Source organism: Eucalyptus grandis, chromosome 1 (assembly GCF_016545825.1).
Source record: "Eucalyptus grandis isolate ANBG69807.140 chromosome 1, ASM1654582v1, whole genome shotgun sequence".
In the NCBI taxonomy this organism is placed as follows: Eukaryota; Viridiplantae; Streptophyta; class Magnoliopsida; order Myrtales; family Myrtaceae; genus Eucalyptus; species Eucalyptus grandis.
Window position 1 is genome coordinate 25,332,138 of NC_052612.1, and position 10,799 is coordinate 25,342,936.

General features: G+C 39.3%; 1 protein-coding gene across 6 annotated transcripts; it reads right to left on the minus strand.

Annotated features, from left to right (window-relative positions):
- Positions 1-2,369: 2,369 nt before the first annotated feature.
- On the minus strand, positions 2,370-9,975 carry LOC104436157 (phosphatidate phosphatase PAH1). Of its 6 annotated transcripts, none has more exons than XM_010048917.3 (11): positions 9,634-9,975; positions 7,448-9,044; positions 6,761-7,359; positions 6,600-6,673; positions 5,961-6,045; positions 4,242-4,328; positions 3,779-3,851; positions 3,549-3,592; positions 3,314-3,442; positions 3,138-3,236; positions 2,370-3,016 (listed from the first exon to the last, which is right to left on the minus strand). In XM_010048917.3, exons 2-11 carry the CDS (start codon positions 8,976-8,978, stop codon positions 2,960-2,962), a joined length of 2,778 nt encoding a protein of 925 aa, XP_010047219.2. In that variant the 5' UTR covers positions 8,979-9,044; positions 9,634-9,975; the 3' UTR covers positions 2,370-2,959. The 6 variants fall into 6 exon arrangements, with proteins under 6 accessions (XP_010047219.2, XP_010047211.2, XP_039167374.1 ...); XM_010048909.3 differs by having other exon boundaries at positions 7,448-9,056; XM_039311440.1 differs by having other exon boundaries at positions 7,448-9,072.
- Between the last annotated feature and the right edge of the window lie 824 nt (positions 9,976-10,799).

The window sequence follows — 10,799 nt, forward strand, 5'->3', positions numbered from 1 at the left end:
TTTATTTTTCTCTCTTTTTTAATTTTTTAATTTTTTCATCTTCCATCATTCTCTAATAAAATTTTATTAAATAGTAAACTATATTACTATACCTCAAATGCAGAATACCTAAAATATGTAATAAATACAAATATATATTTATATTTACGTATTGAATTTATATTATAATATAGAATTTACGTCGTATATATAAATAAAAATAAGATTAAAATATAATATAATTTTGTTTAATTTCTTATATTATAATTAAAATATTATTTATATTGAAATATAATTTCATTTTTGTTAATTTAATAAGTTTGTTATTCGATAAATATAACTTTTCCATTATAGCTATGAGAAGTTCTATCCACTTTTATCTTATTTCTCTCGTGGGATAATTTTATCCAGCATATATCACTCCTATAGTTGACTTTATCTTGTCTTAAACAAGTATTAAATACAAGATAGATAAAATAAAACATGTTCTATCTTGATTTTTATCTTAATTGTCAAATGTAGCCTTTTGTCACAACTACCATGCATACTATCCTTCGGCAATGGAGTGGGTCTTGCCATCAAACTTCCTTTCAAAAACATAGTTCCCCATTGTAACTATCGATGGTTGATTCGTGGCACCTGCTTCCTTGAAGGATCATAAACGTACAATAAGAACCAATGAAATCAACTTTGACCAAAAATGAAATCCTGAAGTTTGGACACAACCGAGCTATTAAGTCCACACCTCCGTTGTTGCCACAAGTCTAGGTGAATTATGTTGGTATATTGACAATTAGGGTGCATTTGTTTCATTGATAATGAGAATATTTTCATGAAAATTATATTTAAGAAAAATAGTTAATTTTTATTTATTTGGTAGCTCAGGGAAAGGGTGCTCCTTCTTGTTAAAAAAGGAAGTTGTTTCCACCTAATCCAAGCTTGTTGTTTTTAGTCTATGAGAAATGTTTTTGTAAATCGATTGGTCTTCTATCATCCAAATACCAGAAAAGTCGAAAAACAAATTCTTAAAAATAGTTTTCCTTCAAACAAACGGGCTTTTCAATTAACATGTCGATTTGGTAATGCAGTTGATGATGTGCTGTTTTCATCAAGCTCTCCCGTGCTTGTTCATGCCTTTTCCTAGATAGTCTCTAACTGCACCACGTAAGAGAAGAAAGCCTCCTAAGTTTAACCTCAAGAGGACCCTCCAATGTTTAAATTAATGCCAGGAACAATAAAGAAAGAGATAGCTAGCTGGAGAGAGAGAGAGAGAGAGAGAGAGAGAGTATTCTTAGATGAGAGATGCAAAAGAGGCAGAATGGATTAGGCAATCATCCTTATTTTCTCACGGCCGATCCTCTACAGGGCCTGGCACACGCCTCGACTCGGATCCAAACTTGGCTCTTTGGGTTGGGCGGGGCACCACCCGATTGTCTCTCCCTTCAAGCTCGCCCTTGCTATAGGCCACTCATGGCCCGAGCTGACTAAAATGGGCTTGAGATTTTAACGCACATGAGAAGTATACAAGAGATCGACTCATTTATAGAATACATAGCACCTATTACAGAGACTTCTTGCATCGCGTACATTCGAGCTCCTAAAGAGAGGAGGTTGAGAAAATATGTGGCTCTAGTTAATAATCTGATTGCACTTATATTTAGATCCCTTGTGCTTATCCGCCGGGAACTGAAAAAGGAATTAGATTAAATGCGTTTAAGTCTAATGGTGAAATTTAAATAATCTTACAAATCTGAGGGTATGTACATAATTGGTTTCAAAGAATAGAATGGCCAGGAATCGTCTTCCTATGATTCATTAATACAACTTTGAGTTCATCTATATGATAAATGAAGCATGCTATAAACTCATAATGGTAGAAACTAACTCCTTAACCCAATATATTCGACAACATTACTTCAGCACAATTTCAGAGTACTTAGCCATAAAGATAGACAAATTAGACCCACCAAGGTTGACACATCAAATCATAAATGCAATGGCATATACATATAATCTTGGGCCTATGAGCATGGCAGATTAAATTGTCGATAAATGATTAAATGGAGTCCGACGTATATTTAAGTTGATCGGGGAATAAGCACCAATTTAAAATGTTTTTGTAGATCTCTATCTCGCACAAATACTCTGTTGCACAGTTACATGCATTACTAAAGATGTCCAACAACTTGCATGCTGTCAAGCTCACTTCCATCACTAACGAGTTTCAAAAACGTAAGCAATGACTTCAGACAATGCCCCACTCTTCACAAATCTTGTTGTGAGTTGCTCCCGCTTAGAAGTGGTGCTAAATAAATGTTCAAAATGAATCTCGACTTAAGCATCAAACATTATGTGAGAAGCATATTCCAGTCCTAAACAGAGATTGAAAATAGATAAAGCAATGCTTCATGTAGGAAATACGGACCTTTGAACTTTATAGACTTGAGTGCAAGATTGTAGAGACTTCAACAGGAACAATAGTACAATTTTCCAAGTGACGACGACCCTATTTGTAGAAAAAGATATAAACTATCGAGCTCTAGAGGACATTTCCCGCTTCAACAGATGCACTGGAACATTAGGAAGCAAAGTGTTGCCAAGAACAGTCAACTTTTCATGATCGGACATGACAGCTTGAGGCGCCAACAACATGAATCCGCTCTTAGACAATGTATTTTTGAACTAGCCTGCTATACAATTTGAATAGGATCAACAGTTGTGGTTGACGAAAAACTGCCAACTTCACAGTTTCAATAGGATCGGCATTTGTAACCCAGATGCTTCCCTGCATAATTGAGTAACCTAATACAGTGACAAGGGACATTGTGGCCATTCTCGACACAATGGCGGGCTCTTTGCCCACCAAAAAGGACTCATTATCCAGGCGAGATGCTGGAGAATTAGAATAATTAGAGTAGGATGGCTTCAGAGGAGACTTCTGGCCGGTGCTCTAGTTGGTGAAATATACACAGGCTACGAACTAACTTTCGATGTCCAGTAATGGGACTCTCCAAAAGTTCCATGCATTATAATCTTCCTGGAACCACATAGATTTCTATTAGAAACGAAGAAAACCTCAAAAGCATTAATAGCTCCACGCACAAGGCACATGCGCAGAGAAAGAGAGAGGGAGGGAGAGAGAGAGAGGGGTACTTTACCTGCTCGACTAATGAGGTTGGGGGGAACATGTCATTGACCAGGGTATGTAAGGATGTGTATGACTTGACATCAATGCGATGACTACTGGCCACCTCACCCTGCCGAGGCACGGTAACTTATCAAGTGAGAATGCAGCATGAGCAGTCGAAGTTAGAGCACCCAGAAGGATGGTTACCTTGGGGTTGATGATGAAAATTTTCCCCTTTGGAATCCCAATCTTCCTGTAACTCAATTCATCAGTATCTCTGTTCCCAAAACCCGCATAAAATGGGTTGTAATCAGAAGGGAAAAGTGCTTTTATATCCTGCAAAGAACAAACTTTCCACTCGTAAAGCAAATTTGCTGGGAAATGATATTCTACAGCATAGAGGAATTATTTCTTTCCACTAAGTGGCTGATTTGATATATACCTCCAAACATGCAATCTTGAATTCATGTGGCGCTCTTCTAACAACTGCAAAGAATTTGGAGAATGGTAAGGACCATGCAGTCATTTCTTTTGAAAAGATGAGGATAGTATATAGCAAAGATCCAGATGTAGAATACAATGACAAAAGTGAATGTTATCTAAATATCAAAAACATGAATGCATCACTAAGTTATTGGAGGCAACCAGAGAATTTCAAATATAAAACATCACCTTCTCGATATAATGATGGAAATAATCCATCCGGTGATATAACAACAGGTCCATTCGGTAAAGCTTTTCCATCCTACAAATAAATCAGGGACAAGGTGGAATCAACTCATCATAAATGCTAGGAGGTAGAGCAAAACCAATCTGAATTTCATATTTCTGTATGTTGAAAGACAGGCATCTTAACGGCTAAAGGAATGTCAAGACATAGTAGAATTTAAATGACAGAAATAGGTCACAAAAGAAATGACCTCCTTTATGTGCTCTAGAATCCAGGCCCAAGAAACTATGTCAACACAAATAGAGCTAACATACTCTCGTGAGAAAAGATGTGCAACGCTAACCCTATAATGATTTTGTAGTAAACTACCAAGGCTGTACCAGACTCCCAAGTAACCTGCTCTCTTACTTTTCCCATTATAGAAGGCCAACAAAAACAGGAAAATGTATCAGGTTAATGTTTTACCTGTTTAAGATTAAGCAGGAAACTTCGGGTTAGATAAGCCTGAACAATTGCCCTGGCACTCAAAAAGAGTAGTTGGTACCCATTCTCCTGCCACAAAGACAAATTTCAAATCAATAAACACATTATTGAAGGGAAGATACCATGTTTCACAAGTATTAATGGAACGTTGGAAGTTGCAATATGAACAAATCTAAATGCAAAAACTAATCCTAAATTTTAGCTGCATGGATTATCCAACCTGAACAGCCCAATTTACTGTAAAGAGCTATCCAAAGAAGTGGTCCATACTAGCCTTGCTCAACAACATTACAGTCGTATGACTATTTCTAGAATACCAAAGGCAGTGGTTGACATACTAAAGTGCTGTTTGAACCCCATCTCATGAAGATTCTTGAGAGTACCTTTATATACATTCTCCAAAAGAGCATTGACTCCCCGTGTTCTTTCCTAACACAAGATCTGACTTCAAGGTACTACTCCATGACGGTATGTCTTACAACATACTTACTGAATAATAGAAGATTTCAGTGAGTGTCATAATGTTAAGAAATTGTGGACTCATATCCTAACAATTTAAGTTTAATGTCAAGAGTGTGAATAGGCGTCCCGATTTATATGATTCTGCCTATAGTCTTCTTATTAAGTCCTGCCTCCAATTGCTTTGTTTGATTTAGTTATGCCCACGTCCTTTGTTTCACATGTAAAATTCAACTTATACACAAAGAGCTTCTAGAAAGAGCCTTTCTATAAGGAAAAAGTGGACCACTCTAAGCTTAATGTACAAAATACAACACCCCCCATTTTTATATTCTGCCCAGTCTTTTTATTGGATCCTGCCTCCAATTGCTTGTTTGATTTAGTTATGTCTACATCCTTCATTTCAAATGCAAAAAACAACTTATACACAAGGAGCATTTGGAAAAATCCTTTTTGTAAGGAAAAATAGGGCCACTCTTAGCTTTTTGTACAAAATGCAACCAAATATTGAGTCCTCAATCTTTAAATTATTGCAGTCAAGTTTCTAATATTTACTAAAAACTGCAATCAAATCCTAAACACTTCAATTAGGGCAATCAGTCTTATAGGCAATTTTTGAGTGCCGCACTAGGGATTCTAGGACAATTTATGAAAGAACTTGATTGCGCTTTCTCAAAAAGATTCCAGAGTGTATCCCACATTGTTTATTTATAGGATTACAATGGGCCTTTATAATCATATAGTCCCCATCCACTTATTAGCTTAAACTTTAGGATTGGACCTGCCAACGTAGTATCAAAACCAAGTTTAATTCAATTCCGTGACATTCTCAGACTGATTTGCACGTGAGAGGGAGTAATGTTTCTCAATTCACTTGTGGATGAGGTTTCAATAGGCCTTATATTCACGCAGTCTCTTCCACTTATTAGTGTAAACTTTTGGATTGCGCTTTCTAACAAATTGCACCAATTAATACATAAAAGATATAGGATTTCAAATGAACTTTCATTGTGAATATACAATGCAGTCCCATTTCCTAATAGCTTTAACTTTTGGGAATGGGAAACATGGTTGTAAATGTATTACTTAGATTTAAAAGCTTAATACAGTATATCAATTACTATGACTAGAATGACCAAAAAGGCCACGAAAACATGAAGGGCCATGTCCTTCACCACAGATTTTATTAGCTGAAAGAAGAATAGCATCTTGCAAAGACAGACGAATAACAAATGAGCATACCTTAATTGCAGAGAATAGTCTGGCCACTCCAGATTGTGTCCAATCTCTTCCAACTAAAGGCATGAATTGACCAAGAACATCAGACCTACAAAAGGAAACTCATAAGTCTGTCTGATATGTAACTAATATAAACTTGAGGTCAGACCATCAGCAATGACAATATTACAGTTAATCTTTGACAACAGCTCCAAGAAGCAAATGAGCATGTCCTTCTAATTGCATTGTTTGATCAAACCAGTTTTTACTCCAAGTATATGAGAATCCCTCTTCTAGAGGGAGAAATAATGGATCTTTAAATAAATCATTTTCAACAGGAAGAAGGCATGTCTCTTGTTCCACATAATATGTAAAACCCAACTAACTATGTAGCCTGAACAGAGGGGGAGAAGAAAAAAACCATAACTGTGTAAGCCTTGTGACGGAAGGAAAATTTGAAAGGAAACAAGTGCAACCAAAGGATATAAGAACGACCCATCTCATAGAAAAAGCAATTTTGTAACAAAGTTAAAAGAACATAGACCCAAGAAGGAAATAAATGGCAGTGCCCAGTAAAACTTCAAAGAGAAGCATAAATATCAACACCAAACAACAAGAGGCAGTAGAGCTACTTCAGTAGTCTAGCTTGTATAAAAGACCTACTTGGTAATTGTCCCATCAACATCAGAGATCACAATTTTTGCATTCCACTTCCACAAGTAGATATGAGCATCAACCTACAAATGATAGATAGATCACCAATCGGAGAAGAAATCTACCATGAAATTAGAGGAAAGAACCCAAATGCCGTGTCTTAGGCATACCTGTTGATTCCCAAGAACTCTGGTAGAGAAACTAAAAGTAACCTTATTTTGACCTTCTTCTAGATTCAGAGATGCTATCTGTTCGCTAGTCGGGACATTTGTCCTTATAAGTTGCTTGAGGGTAGACTTGACATCCTGATTTGCTACAGATGTTGATTCTGTGGCAACATTTTGGGAAGCAGATTCGGAGTCGAGGAAAGTTTCCTCATTTGAGGAATTACTGCTTTCATGCTGCAATGTCTTGACTCTTCTGAATGGATTAGGCCAGAGTCTCCATCTACGTCCAGAGGAAGTAGGAGTAAGTACAGAATCCTCATCAACAGGCTTCACTGCCTCTTCTGGTTCTACAGGGATTGTGTCATTCAGTTCCACTGGTATGTCCAGACCAAATGTAGCTACCCCTAGAACAATAGGAGCAGCTTTTTCCCACGACAGGTATCTGTCTTTGTATCTTGCAACCAGATTTTCATTCTTCACAATCGATGTCATCGAAGTCAGAAATTCCTCCGCACATATGCGGTGTGCATCAAATGCTTTAGCAGCTGCATCCAAACCCATCCCAGCATGGAGTTCATTTCGACAGAGTGATATCTCAAGTTCTGCAAAAATAAAAAAGAAAATGAGCAACCTCTTAACGATTAAACAAGAAACAATATTTATGATGGTGATCTGTTAAAGACACTTAACTGTTGTGTAATTTACTATCAGGTGAACTCTCTGACCCTTCACCCAAGTCCTCTGCTGGAGATTCCACCATCTCAAGTTTACTGCAACCCTCTACTAGTTGAGGACCCTCTGGACTACTTCCCATAGTTTCAACTACCACTGATGTAGTGATTTTTTCAACCTCAGTTTCTTGAAGACTGAGAGAACTGTCAGCCAGACTGACAGAACCCGTGCTATCTTTGTGTGATGTCTCATTGCTGACTGGTCCAACATCAACTATTAACTCTGTGGATGCCCCAGTACCCAAAGAGGGAGATGGAGATATGTGGATGTCTTTGTGTGATGTCCCATTGCTGACCGGTCCAACATCAACTATTAACTCTGTGGAAGCCCCAGTACCCAAAGAGGGAGATGGGGATATGTCATCATTGTTTTGGGCCTCAATATTCTGGTTATCTTTTGTTTCAGCAACTGCCGGAAGACCCTGAGAGACTTCCTCTAGCAAATTATCTGCCTCTGCCGAGGAACTAGTAATGTCAGGCTCCAAACTCTGATTTGCCAATTCTGGTAGCTCTAAACAGCTTTTAAAAATATCTTCCCGATTCATTCTGTCTCCTTTATGATCTTTGGCATTTTGGTGCTCTTTATCCTCAGAAGCATGTTCACCTTCTCCACCATAAACTTTAAGGTCACAGCCAGAAGCACTATCAGTCTTATTTATAACGCGGACAACTTCAACAGCTGATGTGTTCATATTCCCAAGGTAGTTAGAAGCCCAAGCATTTTCATGTGAACTAAACTCCTCGGTGCCTTCAACAAATTCTGTGCCTTCACCAGGACCGAGATGAAACTGAGGCGTATCAAGTTCAACATTATCAGTATCCTGTTCAGATGCCAAGAGAGGTGCCTTCAATACATGACCATCCACACTGATCAAAACCACTTCTGAATTCACACTCTGAGACTCTGCGAAATTGTCACCATCCAAACTTCCATTTGGGTTAGGCCCATATTCTGATAAGTCGACCGAACCATCCTGGGAAGATTGTTCATCTTGGAAATCTTGGAAATCATAAAATTTCCCCCCATCAGATTCTGACCGATCAAGTTGTCCTGGGGAGTCAAATTCATCTCGCAACTGAATAGTGCTAGAATCAGAGACGCTGTGCTCAAGTCTGCACATTCCAACCACATTCTTGTTCCTGTCATAACTCGATTTAATGTCCATGTTACCTGATTCCTTCCCAAACCCATTGCTACTGCTTTCTTTACTTGAATCAACCTCCCTTATAAAATAAGCTTCACCAGAATTATCAAGAAGCATATGAAAGTTGGCTTCAACGCCATTAACGCCTATTCGAACAATCTTTTCAGCACCTTTTAGGACTCCCTGAAATTTACCAAACCTAACGTACCAAGGGGTGCTTCTAAAACTACCATCTTGCTGCTGAACGACAATGATATCAACAGCACCGCCAAAAGGATGGAAAGGGGTGGCAACAGAATATACACCTTGTGAAATGAGGCTACCAACTTTTCCCACAACATTCATTTGGTCACTCCGCAGCTAACGTCACGAAATAACTGGGGCTTACTATGCAGACAATATCCTCGATTCCTGTTACGATTTCTTCAAGCAAGCAATCCTGTTAGGACTTCACCAAGCAAGCAATCCCTATTAAATATCATAAATTACTTCGATGAATACACAGCAGATACAAAGAAGATTCCGGGCCACTGTCCCAGACTAAAAGCGTGTTTCTTGACTCCACCTGCAAGCAAATGCCAAATAGAGGAACATATATAACTCACACAACAGCATCGGAAGGTAAAACCCAATGATGAACTTCTAATCACAATCTAAACTAAACTACCCATGATTCAAAATAGTTTCTTTAGCTGCTCAAGCGCTCATCTTGAAAGATAGAACCCCCGAAGGCCGTTTCAATCAGCCCTCAAGACCAGAGATAAATGTCCCTACCCAAGAGTTGTCGCACAATAATGCCCCGGCAGCCAAACGAGACGTTAAATGGCATAATATCTACCCCAGAACGAAAAGAGAGCACGACATAAATGAACGACTCTGACCCACGAAAACATTGCAAAAAATCGGGGTCGCGAGCGCCACCCAAGTCAATTAAAGCTGCCACCGAACGAACAGAATAGCGGAAGCAAAACCAGATAATCAATTGCCACGAGGAACTCACCAGGCAAGACTTCGCAAGATCCAACGACGACCGGCGCCACAAGCGCAAGGAAAACTCGCACCTGGGTACGAAGCCGGATTTCGAGAACCTCCCCCCCACATGCAAAAAGGGAGGAAAAGACAGAGAATCGCTCGATTGCGAATTGTAGATTTTATCGACGTGGGTCACTGAAGTTCATTGGAGGCTTCGTGCTTTCGGGGGGAGGAGGCGGTGGACTTGCTTCGGATAAAGAGGGGAGAGAATTCGAGGAGGAGGACGACGACGAAGGAGGAGGAGGCACGAATCGCCATGGCCGGGAGGCATTAAATAGGTAAGCCCGGACCGGAGAGTCTCCTCCTTGTGTAGTCCGTCGTCCCGGAGGGGGTATATTCGGCAGAAAAATTTGAGAGGGGGGAGTGGGGAGGAGTGAGGCCAGGGGTAGTTTCGTCATTGCGCGCGGGGGGCTTGCGTGTGCCGTGGATGCCTCGAGGTTTGAACCGTTGGATGAGCGTGGAGGAGTTGGTGATTTGCTCAGCAGCGGCGACCATGTGCCTTGGGAATTGGGGAATATGCCGAGGTGCCAACGCTTGGGTCCTTCTGCCCCCCCGTTGTTTTGGGGTCAAATTCCAAGTCTAGCCGCCTTAGAGAGTTAGGTGCTCGTGCGAGCGGGAACAACTTGTCTTCGTTTGGGGGAAGATATGTTCGTCGAAAAATATTTGCTTTCCTTGAAAATCATTTTTCCTCAACAGTGATTGGTTTTATTTTATTTTATTTTATTTGGTAGTGTTTCACTCAAAATAGTTATGTACGAAGTGTAGATCAATTGGATGGCAAAAGTTGTTAGGATTCGTTGGTCGATTTCGAATAGGAAAGTAAAAGTATAGCAATATTGGAAACAATCGTTATTAGCGATGTAAATTCTAACAATGCGGTTTTTATATGCATGCCCTAGGTAACTCATATTATATAGCAACATTTATCCAAAATTATTTACAAATCTCAAAACGGCTCTACTAACTAGCAGTTACATCTCTTTGTTGACTTGCTAGCCACTATCCGATGCGTGGTAAGGATTACAGGATGTCAAGCATTTATGATGGGTAAGTGTAGGGAAGAAGTAGTTGTTGGGAAGTTTCTAAATGGATAATGTGTTATGATATGTGTTTGGATGAAAGTAAGGATAAGAT